The 16,215-nt window shown below is 36.6% G+C and overlaps 3 protein-coding genes across 3 annotated transcripts in view; 2 read left to right on the top strand and 1 right to left on the bottom strand.

The window, feature by feature from the left end:
- LOC139767186 (GTP cyclohydrolase 1 feedback regulatory protein-like) overlaps positions 1-5,176 on the top strand; it is a 33,856-nt gene extending 28,680 nt beyond the window's left edge. Inside the window, exon 3 of the mRNA XM_071696246.1 lies at positions 1,787-5,176. Within this exon, the coding sequence (XP_071552347.1) occupies positions 1,787-1,916 (130 nt within the window). The 3' untranslated portion in view covers positions 1,917-5,176. The remainder of the gene's footprint in view (positions 1-1,786) is intronic.
- Positions 2,338-5,176, top strand: LOC139767185 (NADH-cytochrome b5 reductase-like). The gene has a single exon (XM_071696245.1). It carries the CDS (start codon positions 2,338-2,340, stop codon positions 3,259-3,261), a length of 924 nt encoding a protein of 307 aa, XP_071552346.1. The 3' UTR covers positions 3,262-5,176.
- A 3,744-nt stretch (positions 5,177-8,920) lies between these two features.
- Positions 8,921-16,215, bottom strand: part of LOC139767367 (nuclear exosome regulator NRDE2-like) — a 30,537-nt gene continuing 23,242 nt past the window's right edge. Inside the window, exons 8-11 of the mRNA XM_071696694.1 lie at positions 13,647-15,130; positions 11,500-11,626; positions 10,120-10,295; positions 8,921-9,205 (exon numbers count right to left, since the gene is read on the bottom strand). Of these exons, the coding sequence (XP_071552795.1) occupies positions 8,999-9,205; positions 10,120-10,295; positions 11,500-11,626; positions 13,647-15,130 (1,994 nt within the window). The 3' untranslated portion in view covers positions 8,921-8,998. The remainder of the gene's footprint in view (positions 9,206-10,119; positions 10,296-11,499; positions 11,627-13,646; positions 15,131-16,215) is intronic.

Raw genomic sequence — 16,215 nt, 5'->3', positions numbered from 1 at the left:
ATGTATATGCAGTCTGGAATTCATTGATAAGTTTGAGAAGATGTATTCTATTGGATCCAAGTTGAAGTATCCCAGATCTTTCATTGTTAAATTCTTTAACTTGGCAAAGCTATTTTTATAGAGTTAGTCCCTAACCTTCCCTTAATACCAAGAATCTTTTAGTTCTCCCTTTTAGATATAATTTTACTTTACTTCCCAGGTTGCTTAAATCCTTTGACGTATATATAGCCCTTCAGCAGTAACTGTACTATAAAGAATATCTTAATAAAAAACTAACCAGAAAATTCTGTGCAGTCTGCACAATGCCTTGAAAAAATTTTAATGTTTTATATTGGGCAGACTGGTAAGGATCTTTATGTTAGACTTAAGCAACATAAATGTAATACAAGAACAGGACGAGAATCAAATGCTTTGTTTAATCTTGTTAAAATTTATGACCATTGTATTGACTGGAGTAATGCCAATTCAGTTATTAATTGTAACACTTTTACCATGAGAAATATCATTGAATCTTTTTATTAAATACACAAAGAATTGTATCATTAATGTTTGTGAAGGTCAGTACAAAGTGGATAGCTTTATTGTAGGCAAAATTTTAAACAATTCCCTTTCATTTCCACATAATAAATATTTTATGACAGGCATGTTGCCAGACCCAAACACCACTATCCAGTAATGCTTGTTTACTAATCGCGTCTAAGCTATGTCTCTTCCTTCTATATTAATGACTGCTCTATGTCTTCTGTCTCATTCTTGTATCTCTCCTGACGATGTGATCATTACATGGAAGTGGATTTGGGAGCTTATCATGTTTCATTTTTCCGGTTTTTTTTTTTTTGCACATACACTTGATCACCGCCAGAGTTGTAATGTGGGAGTATTGAGGTATCTATGGAAAGCGAGGTAATTTTTTTTGGGGGGGATATTTGACAAGTATAGTAGTCGATGTGAGGCATGGGCTATAGATGAAGATGTGCGGAGGATGATGGATTTATTAGAAATGAAATGAGGACATGTAGAGTGAGATGGAGTGTGATAATATAAAAAGTGTGGTTGAGAGAGCTGAAGAGGGTGTGCTGTATTGGTTTGGATATATTGAGAGAATGGGTAAGGACAGATTGACAAAAGAGATATACGTGTATGTGTCAGAAATGGAGAGGACAAGGAGAAAGGGGAGACCAAATTGGTTATGGAAGGATAAAGTTGAAAAGATTCTGAGTGCTAAGGACCTGAACATGCATGAGGGTGAAAGGCATGCATGGAGTAGAGTGAATTAGAGTGATGTGGTATATAGTGTTGTTAGTGGACTGAACCAAGGCATATGAAGCAGACAGGAGAAACCAGAGAAAGGTCTCAGGGGCTTCGTTGGGGATAGTGGGGGCTGTAATTTCAGTATTACACATGAAAGCACATGGATGTGCATGAAATTTGCCTTTCTTTGTGTATTCCTGACACTACCTTGTTGATGTGGGAAATGGCAAACTGCACTTTTAACTATGCCCCACCTACCTTGTCTTTCACCCTTACAGAAGTAGATATAACAGAGTTGCAAACCATACAGAATAGTGCACAGAGAACAATGACTGGCTGCCTAGGAACCACAAATACTCAACACCTTCATATTGAAACAAAGATCTCAGTACAGTCCCACTTCAACATGCTCAGCACTCAAATCTTTACAACAGCATTACAGAACAGACTTATATTACAACTGACTTCAATGGAATATGGCTATTTCCATATTTCCTTTTATATATTTGTGTTATTTAACTTGTTTTATTTTTAGTTTCAGTTACCAAACGAAGTTGGTGCCACGTGAAATCCTGAACATGCTTGAGGCAAAGGGATGGAGACTGGTATCATCAAGCGGTATTGGTCAGACCTGTATCTGGACACTGTATCAAGAACCTGTTTAAAAATTTAAAGAATGTGGGTGCATGATAATATTAATGCATTAATATAGTGTTGCCCTATTTTCCAGAGAAAAGGACAAGAACAGATAGATGAGGATTTCACTTTTTGGTTTGCAAAAAAAGTATACATTGATGTTAGTGTGATTCCCATGTTGAAAATGAGAAAAACTGAAAATGTGTGGGCTTCCAAACTCTGTCTGTTAGAGTTCCAGCTGAGTATGTGCAATTTTGTAGAATTTTCTTTTGCGTACTTGATTTAGTTGTTGAGAAATATTGATTATAAATCTGTGGCGTTTCCGTGTTCTTCAAATTGATTTGTCTTTTTTGTTGATACTGATAAGAAAAGAGGTGATTTAGATTTGTAAGATGATATATTAATCTCAAGCATTTTTGAGTAAGAAATAAGCCAAATTATAAAAGTATAATGACAACAAAAATTGCTGATATTGAAGATCTGCTGCCAGTAAAGCCCAGAGCACCAAATGCAAGTGATTGTTGTGGCAGTGGTTGTTGTCCCTGTGTGCATGATATATATGAGCAAGATTTGAAAGCTTGGAAGAAACAGTGTGAACTCATTCGTACTAAGAGCAGGGAGACACCACAATCAAATAGATCTGTTTATCCAGACAAATGGAAGGAGTTTGAGTTAACTAAAATAACTAAAATTGGTATTAATACCTTTTTATATGCCTTTAAGTTGCAAGAGAATCAGAGTTTGGGCATAAATGTAGGTCAGCATCTGGTAGTTAAACAGCTTAAAAATGACAAGGAAGTAACAAGGCAATATACACCAGTGTCAGACATAAAAAAAAGAGGATCATTTGAGGTTCTCATAAAAATTTATGCAAATGGGAAAATAACATCATTAATTAAAGATTGGAAAGTAGGAGATCTGATTCCTTGGAGAGGGCCTTTTGGTAACTTTTTGTATAAGGCAAATAGCTACAAGCGAATTCTTATGTTGGCAGCTGGCACAGGTATTGCTCCAATGTATCAGGTAATAAAAGTAATTGTTGAAAATGAAGATGATGAGACTTTTGTAAAACTTTACTATGCTTCCAAAAACTTTTCTGATGTACTGTTACGAGAAGAGCTATCCAATTATTGCCAGTATTGGAATTTTACTGTGTGCCACTATTTGAGTGAGGAGACTGATATGAGTCAGAAAAGGTACTTTGAGGAAGCCATAGCAAGAAAATTGTCAAAAATTGATGTTTCTGAGGAACTCATGAAGGGCCCTTTAGAGTCAACATTAGTGCTAATTTGTGGAACAAAATCATTTGATAAAGATATGATTAATACTGCCAAAGACGTAAAAGTTCCAGACAAAAATATATTTAAATTTTGAAAATGTTTTTGTTCTCAATTTTCTTTGTATAAATGCACGAGTACCTAAACTAAAATTTTGTCCCCCCAAAAAAACTTCCTGAAAACACTAGTTTGTTTTGACAGTGCAAATGCCTTTTTTTTTTTTTTTTTTTTTTACAAGATTAACAGTAGAGAAAATGTTCCAACAAAAGCCATTCTTGGAAAATTATGCCTGTGTAGATTTTTTTTTCAATTGCCTCATAGTTAATTATGTTCATTCCAAAAACCAGTACAGAAAAATTGAAGATATATCTTAAATGGCAAAAATTTTCTTTTGATGGCAACTGTATTCTAGTACCATTGAAGATGTGTATGCATGAGCCTTTCCCTAGCAACATGATTTGACAGTTTATGCTGTTTATGTGAACTGATCATATTTTACTGGAATATTTTCATGTCTGAAATGTTCTGATTTTTACTTGGGTTTAGTAACTGTTAAAGGATCCTGCAATACTTTGAAGTCACTTGCATGATTATGAGAAACTGAAATTATATTCTTTATTTTGTCTTTTAACCTTTTACCTTGTTAGGTCTTCAGAGACTGTTGAATAATTTCATCCTTTTTCTTATATATCATTATGTTTTTACCTAAGATGGCCTTGAATGAGAATCGTTTTGCTTGTGCCATGTGATTCATCACCAAAATTTCATATGCATAGGTTTCAACACGTCAGATTTATGAAATTATCATACAGTGGATCAGTTGACCATATCCATCTTAGGTAGAATTATTATCAGGGGAAAGAATTTGGCTTTTTTTTTTTTTTTTTTTAATGAATTTGTCAACATTAACTTAACAGGACCACTATTGTGGTTCATATTTTCAAATATATCTTTGTTTTTCTGTGTTATCACTATTTTTAAATTTTCTAATTATCATCCTTCCATTTATGTGTACTTATAGCAACAGCAGCCCTTATTCTTTGGGCATATTTTGTTTATAATGTCAGTAGCATCAACTTTGTAAAACCAACCCAACATGTAGAGTTCTTTACCAGATGTGAATACTGATGATAGGTCTCTGACATGTAATGTTGAGATGTACTACCTTGCTGTATATATGTGAAATGATTCTAATGTTAAATAGATGGATTTATGTAAACACTGACTAAGGTTGCCACCTTGGTGCCACTCCATTAACCTAGTAGATATATGTCGGCAGTAAAATCATTCATTGCACCATTCATTATTAAATAAGAAAAAGTAGTTTATAAAAATATGTGTTAAGAATTACTGTATTAATGCGATACTTGTTTTTCAATGAAATAAGTAATTTTAGTGACATGCACTATTTGCATGTTATCCCTTCATTTGAAAAGGGACACTATTATATGGCCTAATATTAAATCAGTGTGAATGCTATGACAATATCCAGCTATATGTGCCTGGCCCAGGAACTAAAAGTTGCTTGGACCTTGAGGGGATATGTGAAGCTTTATATGTATCTAGTTTTAAGGTACATTATAATAGCACTGTTAATGCACTGGCTACCATGTTCCTGAGGTTGTCATACATATATTTTGAGATGTTTTTATTTTAGGTGGATTTGAATATAGTACTGAATAAATTGCGAGTAATAATGCATTTTCAAAATGAACACTATCTTTTGATTCTTTTTGAAGACTGGGGAACAATGTGTTGAATTAGGATTTGTTGATATGAACATTGTATCTTTGGATTCTTTCTGAAGACTGTTGAATTAGGATTTTCTTATCGAAATACAGCACGAGATGTATTGTAGCATGTTTAAGTAAGGAACTGACTTTACTTGTGTAGCAATCCATTGTTCAAATATGTGGCAAGGTCCTGTTATAATTATATACAGTGTACAATGAAATGGGGAGGACTTAGTGCCTTATGATATAAATTACGTGAATAAAATTTATATAAATCGGTGCAGGAAAGAAATAATAGTATGATGATTATCTTGAATTTGCAAACAAAAGCAAAATGATTATTACAAACTTTTGAATGCAAGTGCACACAATTTCATTATACAATTTTTTCTTTCATCCCTGTTTGTCGTCTCCTGCTTTAGCAAGTTAGTGCCAAGGACATATGAAGAAAAGGCCTCTCTCAATCACAATCAATTCTCTACTGTCTTGTGCAATGCACTGAAACCACTATCAGGCTCCAAAGACCTTTCCATGGTTCCCTCTGCTGCTTCATATGCCCTGCTTCATTCCACTGACAGCATACATTACTTCATTTTATTCTGTGCATGCCTTTCACCCACCTACATGTTCTTGCCCTCAACTCAAAAAATCGTTTTCACTCCATGTTTCCATCCCTAAACTGGGCTCCACTTCTGACACATATATCCACTCCGTCACCTCTCCTCACTTATTCTCTCCCTATATCCCTTTGTCAATCTTTCCTCACTCATTCTCTCCATATGTCTAAACCATTTCTACACTCCCTCTTATGCTCTCTCAACCAACTTTTTTTACTTCTACACATCTCTCTTACCTTTCCATTACTTACTTGATCAAACCACCTTACACCACATTTCCAAAACATCCACCCTCCTCAACACAATCCTATCTATAGCCTATGCCTCGCAACCATATAAAATTGTTGGAACTACTATTCCTCCAAACATGCCCATTTTTGCTCTTCAAGATAACATTCTTTCCTTCCACACATTCTTCATTGTTCCCAGAACCTTAACCCCCTCCCCCACCCTGTGACTCACTTCTGCTTCCATGGTTTCATTTGCTGCCAAGTCGACTCCCAGATATCTAATACATTTCACTTTCTCCAATTTTTCTCCATTAAAACTTACATCCCAATTAACTTGTCCCTCAACCCTACTAAAGCTAATAATATGTATACGCATAATTTTTTCTTTCATGCATTTACGCTGTTTCCACTGGGGCAGGGTGGTGTCTGGAATGGAATGGATGACACTGAATAAGTATGAATATCTACTACATGTGTGTATGCAAACGTGTATATGTTCACATGTATATGTGTGTATATGTTTATGTGAATGGATATGGCCTTTTTTTTGTCCATTTCCTGGTGCTGACACAGGAAACGATGAACAAGTATGAAAAAAGTTTAATATTAAGTGACAAAAAGCAATGTATAATTTAAGAATAATATACCCTTGCATGTCCTGCTCTCCTAGTAAATGTGTCATTAGCATGACTTTCCAGAAGGATCTTAGCCACAGAATTTTTGAAGTAAAAGTTTTTCAAAAGTATCTAGACATATGCATCCCCATTCAAAACTCATTCTAAAGAAAATTGCAATACCTGGAGGATCAAGGAAAGTGCAGTCTATTCAAGTTTATAGTCCGGTATCAGTGTAAATTTGTTCTAAATAAACCTTTATTTTATACCATTTTACTGATACCGTCACTAATGTGCTTAGAGTTTTGGGCATGGAAAAATAAATTAGTTTAGAACATAAAATGAAAATAAGGAAACTTTTCTTTAGTAAGGCAAATAAGAATGTAGTCATCCAGTCAGCCTATGAGATTAGACACAATGGGAAGTCTTTTTTTTTTCATACTTGTTTGCTGTTTCTGGTATTAACAAGGTAATGCCAAGAACAGATGAAGAAACAGCCTCATTCACTCATATCCATTCTATAAATGTCAATTACAATGCACCAAACCCACAGCCTCCTAGCCACAACCAGGCCCCAAAGACCATGCTACTTCATATTCCCTAGTTCAGTCAACTGACAGAATGTTTCCCCCTCTGCACATGACATCATTCTAAGCCACTCTTATCTCATGCACAACTTTTACTCCCCCTTGCATGTTCAGGCCCAGAGCAAACAAAATCTGTTTTACTACATCCTTCCATCTCGTATGCTCTCCCCCTTCTTGTACCCTCAACTTCTGACATTTGTATCTTCTTTATCCACCTCTTCTCTCCGTATGTCTAAACAATTTCAGCACATCCTCTTCAACTCTCCCAACCATGCTTCTTTTATCATCACACCTTTCTCTCTCTTACCCTTTTACTTGATAAACCCTTTTCACACCTATTGTCCTCAAACAATGTTTCCTTGACACCACCCACTTCTGTTCATTCTCATCTATAGCCCATGCTCTCATCCATACAACTTTGTTGGGACTATCTCCAACCATAACCATTTTTGCCCTCCCAGATAGTGACCTCTTTTCTCAACACATTCCTCAATGCTTCCAAAACTTCAACCCCTTTACCCTCCCTATGACTCGCTTCTGCTTCTGTGATTCCATTAGCTGCTGTGTCCACTCCCAGGAATCTTATAAAACTTTCTCAAATTTTTCTTGTTCAAACTCACACCCTAACATGTCTCTTTGTTCTGGTAAGCCTAATAACTTTGCTTTTATTCACATTTACTTTTAACTTTCTCTTCACACACTCTTTGTTCTCGTAAACATAATAACTTTGCTTTTATTCACGTTTTAACTTTTTCCTTTCGCACACTCCCCCAAACTCAGACACCAACTTCTGCAGTTTCTCACTCGACTGCTGCTAATGCTGTGTGGTCAGTAAACAATGACAAACTCACTTCCCAGGCCCCCTTCACCTCCGACAGACTACATACTTGCCCCTCAAGATCCTTGCATTTACCTCCCTCACCATTCCATCCAAAAACAAATTAAACAGCCATGGTGACATCACACATCACTGCTACAGACCCACTTTCATCTGGAACCCCTCATCCTCCTCTCTACCTACTAACACACATGCCTCGCACTCTTGATAAAAACACCTCACTTTTTCTAACAACTTTCCTCCCACACCACATATCTGTAAGACCTTCCACAAAGCATTACATCAACCTCATCTTATGCTTTCTCCAGATTCATGAATGCCACATACAAATCCTTATGTTCCCCTGAGTATCTCTTGCAACATTTTTCAAAGAAAACACTTGATCCACACATCCTCTACCACTCCTGAAACCACACTGCTCCTCTGATGCTCTGTGCATGCCATCACCCTCTCAAACACCACCCTTCCATATAACTGAACAGGTATGCTCAAGAAACTGATATCTCTAATTCAAACACTTGCCTTTACACAATGGTGTTAAACAAACTTTCTGCCAATCATCATGTACTTCCCCATTATCTAAACATACAATGAAAATACGACCTAATCAATTAACAACAAAGTCACCCACTTTTAAGAAATTTACCTGCAGTACTTTCTACTCCAACCATCATGCCACATTTCATCTTAAGGCTTTCAACACCCCTCCTCTTTTCACCAAACCAATTTGCCATGACTCGCACTTTGTACACCTCCTGAACCAAAATACCCTACATCTGCCACCCTATCATCAAACACATTCAACAAACCTTCAAAGTACTCTCTCCATCTCATCTCACCACTGCCTGTTACCACTTTCCTATTTGTCCCTTTCACCTCTATTCCCATGTTTTCTCACACTGTCTACCTCCTTCCAAAACATCTTATTGTCCCTGAAATTTGAGAGTATACCTACTCCCCTTAACTCTCATTTGCCATCTTTTTCAACACCTGAACCTTCCTCTTGACCTCACACTGCTTTCTCTTGTATATCTTCCAATCACCACACTCCTTGTAAGTACTGCCCATACATATATGGGGAGTATAAAGAAAAATGTTACCCGTGTTACTATATGTGTTCTCCAAATTCAGCAAAGCAGACCAAATACTCTTCATTCCTCCTGTCAGTTACATTCTAAGATTTTTTTTTAACTGCTACTTGAGTACTTTGGGGTACTACTGATAACCTCTGTACTCTTGGTCTCCCTCTTCATCAATGGCTGGTGGGATCTCCTCAGCTTCTCCTTCCAATTCCATTTCTGTTTCAGTAAGAACTTGTAATTCTTCTAGAGGTAGTCTCACTCTTGTGCTTTTTTCTGACAGTAAAGTTACTACCTCCCTCAGCAGCCCTGGCATGAGGCGCACACAGTCCAAGTACACACTCTGCAGATGTAGGGGAATATAAATAATAATTATTAATATGAGCTAAACTTTCATTATAGCCTTACCTTACACAAATGTTCTTTGACTATTAGTGTAAAATCAGTCATCCTGCCAGAAAACTTACACAAAATACTTGAAATTATGTGGCTACCTATCATGTCCCGGGAAAGTTAGACCTGTTTGTGCACAGGAAGGATGAGTGATTCCCAGTAAAGGTGAGTCAATGTTCAAGAAGTTAGATATCACCATGTCACCTCAGTATGTTTATGGTGAGACAGTGGGTAAGATATATAAGAGGGTTTTGGGATTTGGGGAGGGGGTGAATCAGTTGCTCTGCAGATGACTCTATCCTCATGGGAGTCTCCAGAAACAAACTACAAAAGCCAGTGGCTAATTTTGGGAATGTTTTAAAGAACTGACAGTAAATTTACACATAACTAAGGTAATGAGTTGCATTAGGCAGGTAAGAGAGGATGGTATGAAATTGGCCATCTTGAGTAGGAAGGAAAAAGAAAAAAGGTCCGAATGTACATGAATGACAGTGCCAAAGATATGAAGTAAGCCACTATGCATTTCTTCAAAATGTAAAGATATAATGCTGACAAACATTATAAAGGGGTGTTACCTTGAAGTTAAACTAATGAAATAAAGTCATCATGAAAATTAAGTACATAGTAATAATGACCTAAACACCTGTAAGTGGGATGAATGCAGAATGTATGTCAAAAGAACCTGTGAAAATGGAATTGAATACAAAGGAATCGTAAGCATGCTTAAATGCTCGGCAATGCCTGGAAGCAAAATTTTGAATGAAGTGTGCAAGGAATATCCTTTGAATTTGGGAGCTGATGAACAAGCATCAAGAGCTACAGTAATTCCAAAAAAATTTGGGACAATGGTATTTAGTTGCCTACCTTAACACCACAGCAATGAGATAGTGCCCTATAAATTACTTCCTTTAGGCCTCTGGGTCGCGTAGCAGCAACAAGAGCCATATACAGCCTCCAGAGGAGAGGGCAGTGACTCCCTGGGGGTCTATTCACTGCCTGTTCAAGTACAAATTCTAAACGGTGACCGCAACTAAGTGACCCTGAAAAGTGTGCTCATTTTAATTGGTACAGATGCACATAACTTTAAACACATGCAAATTGCTGGTTAAATGTTTTTTGTTTGTTTTTATGCTAAAAAGTCTACTAAGCTTGGCTCAGTTTGCAATAATAACATTAGAGCAAGATATTAGGTTATGACGTGATGATGAATCGTGCAGGAAGATAAACAAAGATTCATATATTTGGAAGACAGTGGTCAAGTCTCTCTAGCACTTGACAAACAAGGATGTAATGGATAAAATAATAATCGAGAATAAAGGAGTTGTGTTCCAATCTTTTGAACTCTGAAAAAGAAATGGTTACATAAAAGACACATCTCTTAAAAAGATATACTTTTAAGAAGGTGGAAGTGTACTGATCAACTTGTGCCTCACAACCATACGTCATTTACAAACAACAGTTTGAGCCATATCACTCACTCTACCCACATAAGTAAACTAGCTAAATACTTCATGCTGCTTTTGCTGTTTTTCATTTTACATTATGCCTTAGCACTACTTTTTTGTCTGTTTTCCTGGCACTCCCTTGATGAAGCAGGGGGTAATGATGCTATTTCCTATGGGGCAAGGTAGCACCAGGCAGTGGATGAAGGCAAGCAAGTATATGTATATTTGTATATACATGTTTTGGACAATCACGTTTACCAAATGGCATCCTAGCTTTGTCTCTTCGATGTATATCAACTGACTGTTATATTCCTCTCGTGTCTCCCCTGATGATGTGATTATTACACGAAAGTGCACTTGGGAACTTTTCGTGTTTCATTTTCCCAGTAGACTCATAGGAATATCTTGATCACGCGCAAAATTGTGATCCTTTCCAACATGCATATGTATGTATATAAGTTGATATGTACATGTATGGGTGTTTATGTATATATATGTGTATATGAGTGGATGGACCATTCTTCATCTGTTTCCTGGCACTACCTCGCTAACACAGGAAACGGCGATCAAGTATTATAATGATAATATGTGTATATGTTGATATGTATATGTATGCATATGTGCGTGTATGGGCGTCTATATATACATATGAGTGGATGGTCCATTCTTTGTTTCCTTACGCTACCTCGCCAGGCTGAAAACGGCGATCAAGCATAAAAAAAAAACTACAATTAATGTCAAATGAGTAAACAATGAAGTAATATTCATAAGACAGTCCACATCATGATGAATGACTAACCTTCATTTGTGTTGGCAATAAGTGTGACAGTTCTCTGTATGTGTGGGAGGAGATGGGACACCAGTGCGACAATAGAAGTACTTTTCTGAGGAATGATCTCTAAGCCTCCGAGAAGATCACGCCAACTCTGCAGTTTCAATTGGTACATTATTATGAATGCATAAAAGTATACAGAATAGAAAAAATCTTTAAAATGATAAAAATCATTAGGCAATGTAAATGGTATATATAGTTGAACAGCCTTGGGCAGCATGAGTATCTACAGAGAGTCGTGGCAAGTGTTTCAGTGAAACAAGAAGAGGGGGTGAAAGCCTTTTGTTCAGATGAAATATAGAAAGGATGCTAGAAGCCCTTCACTTGTGGATGTTGATTATATGGTTAGCATTTTTGTTTTGTAAATGTCAATGGTTTAAGTGTTGAAAAGATTTTAGAAGAAATGTGGTTAATGCTTTCCTTGTGCTGTGCCATGCTTGTTGCTCTAAAAAGTGCCCTCATTTGAATTCCCAGCTGATGTATGATTCCACATCTTATCCACAGATGTCACTAGCAACCTAATGAAACACTGTAAAAAAATATCACTCATCACAATCACCAATAAATTATCAAAAAAGGTGAAACTGTCATTATAATAGGAAGCCAGATTTATGCAACAAATTTGCAGTCATTCTAACAGTAAATCATCTTTTGTATTGTTTATATTTTTAATGAAAATAAGGTTTTGTCATTTTTTAATTTAAATGTATCTTTGTAAATATATGAATATACAAATATTATATGTATAATATCTATAAAAAAAATACCTATAATATGTAAAAAAAAATGTTTGAGGACAAAATGTGGCATGAGGTGGTTTGATCGAGGAAGTAATGAAAGGGTAAGCGAGATGTGTGGAAATAGAGTGTGGGTGAGAGAGCAAAAAAAGGGTGTGTTGAGATGGTCTGGACCTATGAAGAGACTGAGAGAGGAAAGGTTTACAAAAAGGATATATGGGTCAGAAGAAGAGAGAACAAGGAGAATCGGGAGACCAAGCTGGAGATGGAAGGATGGCGTGAAAGAGAATTTGAGCAACTGGGGCCTGAACATGTAGGAGGGTGAAAGACGTGCACAGAATAGAGTAAATCTGGAATGATGTGGTATAATAAGAGTCAACATGCCGTCAATGGACTGAAATGTCTAGGGTACACCACAGAAGGGTCTGTGGGCCCTGGATCTGGATAAGGAGCTGTGGTTTCCATGCGTTACTTGTGAAAGCTCATGGATGGATGGGAGCAGATGTGGCCTTTCTTCATCTGTTTACTGGCACTAACTCACTGACACTGAGGGTGGCAGTGTTGTTTCTTGCAGGGCTGGGTGGCACTAGGAATGAATGACGGCAAGCAAGTATGAATATGTACATGTGTATATATGTATAAGCATATATAATTGTACATGTATGTGTATGTGTGTACATGTATATTTATCTGTACGTGTCTTTCTTCTGTCCCTGGCACAAACTCGCTAAAGCGGGAAACAGCGACCAAGTATGAAAAAATTTTAAAAATTTAAAAGATACCAATGGGATATGTGAAATCATGCATGGTGGAAAACCATTAAGTGTATAATATGTTATGGTGAATGATAAATAGAATCATCTCATCCATAAATAAGAAGGATCCATATCATCATCTAGGGCCCATCCCTCTTCAATAAACATAAGAATTAATGCACAATGAAAGTGTGTAATATGTTGAGGTGTATGCTAAATAAAATCAAACTTATAAAAAACATTATCATTACATACATAAATACGAAGGATCCGTGCCACCATCTAGGTCCCATTCCTCTTCAATAATCATCAGAATTAATACATAATGAAGGGTTAACAGAATGCTGCAGAAAGTTGCAATACAGTAAAGGCAACGTTAAAGATGAGATGAAAATGATCTAATAGTGGTGTCAAAATTTTATGAAACCCTTAGATAATGGTAAATTTGTTTATGTATGGAAAAGAGTGAACTACCAGCAATAAGTCTAATGTAATGCACTACCTCTCACTTTACAAACAGTTTTTTGATTAATTTAAATAATTTACAATACAAATTGATGTCAAGACTGATTATTGAGACCTTATTCATGAAGCTCAAAAATGTAGAAAAAAAAAGACATACCTGGTTTTGAGCAAGGAGGAGGAGAAATCTTTGGTTTTTTGGTGCAACTTTGATAGCTGAAGCAAGAACTGACCTCAGGGACTGTTGTGTCATCCAATTGTCTCTAACTAGATGATCAAGTTGGGCTGACATCTCAATGAACCAAAGGTAATCTTCATATAATTTTTCCAATATTTCTAACTTTTCACTTGGGTTGCATTTGCTTTTCTCCAGTGACTTAAGGGCCTTATAAGTTTTTGCTGCAGGCAGTGAAATATCCTCCAGCTTGTGAGGAACATGATCTTCAAATATATTCTTAATATATTTTATGCTAGTTTCAAAAACCAAACATGCAGGTTTACAGCCTACAGTGACTAACTGCAAGAGGGCAAGGAAGCTTACAATTTTGACAGCAAAATTTTTTTCATTATCCTTTTCAAGACCACCTACACAATTAGGAGCTAATGAATGATTATACAACTCTTGCAATTCCTCTAGCTTTTTCTTGGTTTTAAGAATGTTTCCACCAGTTGCAGGTGAACCATTTGCTATTGAAAATTTTCCATCCAAGATTAATGAGCATAGTGAGTACATAACATTGTTAATGTGCTTACCATTACACGCTTCTGTCTCTCTACTCATTTCACATTCTATATATGAAATGTAAAGGTCTAATATAATAGGAAAATCCTTGCTAGTAATATCTAATGCATTATCAGCTCTTGTTCCAACAGACAATGCCATGGTGTACACATTCTTGGCATCATCAAAGTGCTCCATGATTTCTTCTAGTTTACCATATTCCAGGTACACAGGCAAACACATTCTGAATTCCTCTGATTTTAGTATGTTCTTTATTTGTTTCTTTAATTCCTTTCCAAAATTCTTAAGTGTATGTTTATCACTAGCACCTTTTTTCTTAACTAAATATCGTGTACCTAAAAGCTTAATGTACAAGATAATTAAAGTTCTTTTGTAGGAATGCTCAAATACATTTAATGCCTGTTCAATAATTCGACATAAAAAAAGATGATAATCTTCACAAGAAGCCTTCAAAAGAGACGGCCCAACAGCCTCAAAATTCAAAATTTTTGTGTCATCTTGAAAGGTTAAGTGACTTCTGAATAAGTTTGTATCATTCAGTGTCTCAATTATAAGAGGTTTAAAAACATGATCACTATCATTATTTTTTCTTCCATTATCAACAGTCTTTTCAACTCTACTCATTGTAGGCCTTTCCAATACAGGGTGTTTTGTATCAGGCACTCCAAAAAATTTTAGAAACTGAAGAATAAGGTAAAAGCACTCCTCTACAGAATCTAGGACAAATAGGTGGGGAGATAGTTCTTCAAAAGGAACCATCCTCTCTGGGTCCTCACAATCCTCAGGATCCTGTTCCCATGGCAGCCAGTGACGCCTCTCACGAGAAGTCTCAAGAGTTACCCATAACTTTGATGTTGTGCCACCCTCAGCTATGATATCATCCTCTTCATCTTGTGTTCCACCTGAAAAGTGTTAAAGATATCATTAACTTTAAGAATCAATTTTATTTTAACAGCTAGGGAATGTGTGTGAGTGGATGCGGCCTTTCTTCAACTGTTTCTTGGCGATACCTTGTTGATGCAGGGGTTGGCGATGGTACCAGGAATGGATGAGGGTGAGCAAGTATGAATATGTACATGGGTATATATGTATATGTATGTATCTATATCAATTTTATTTATTATACTTGAGCGCTGTTTCCTGTGTCAGCGAGGTAGTGCCAGGAAACAGACAAAGACCCATCCACTCATATTCACACATATATACATTCCTATGAGTCCACGGGGAAAATGAAACACGAAAAGTTCCCAAGTGCACTTCGTGTAATAATCACATCATCAGGGGAGACACAAGAGAGGAATATAACAGTCAGTTGATATACATCGAAGATACGAAGCTAGGACGCCATTTGGTAAACGTTTACCAAATGGCGTCCTAGCTTCGTATCTTCGATGTATATCTGACTGTTATATTCCTCTCTTGTGTCTCCCCCGATGATGTGATTATTACACGAAAGTGCACTTGGGAACTTTTCGTGTTTCATTTTCCCTGTGGACTCATAGAAATATCTTGATCACGTGCAAAATTGTGATCCTTTCCAACATATATACATACATGCACATACACATATCAACATATATATATATATATATATATATATATATATATATATATATATATATATATATATTTTATTTTTTTATTTTTTTTTTTTTGCCGCTGTCTCCCGCGTTCGCGAGGTAGCGCAAGGAAACAGACGAAAGAAATGGCCCAACCCACCCCCATACACATGTATATACATACGTCCACACACGCAAATATACATACCTACACAGCTTTCCATGGTTTACCCCAGACGCTTCACATGCCCTGATTCAATCCACTGACAGCACGTCAACCCCGGTATACCACATCGCTCCAATTCACTCTATTCCTTGCCCTCCTTTCACCCTCCTGCATGTTCAGGCCCCGATCACACAAAATCTTTTTCACTCCATCTTTCCACCTCCAATTTGGTCTCCCTCTTCTCCTCGTTCCCTCCACCTCC

The sequence above is a fragment of the Panulirus ornatus genome, chromosome 59 (genome assembly GCF_036320965.1).
Source record: "Panulirus ornatus isolate Po-2019 chromosome 59, ASM3632096v1, whole genome shotgun sequence".
NCBI lineage: Eukaryota > Metazoa > Arthropoda > Malacostraca > Decapoda > Palinuridae > Panulirus > Panulirus ornatus.
This window is presented reverse-complemented; position numbering and strand designations above follow the sequence as displayed.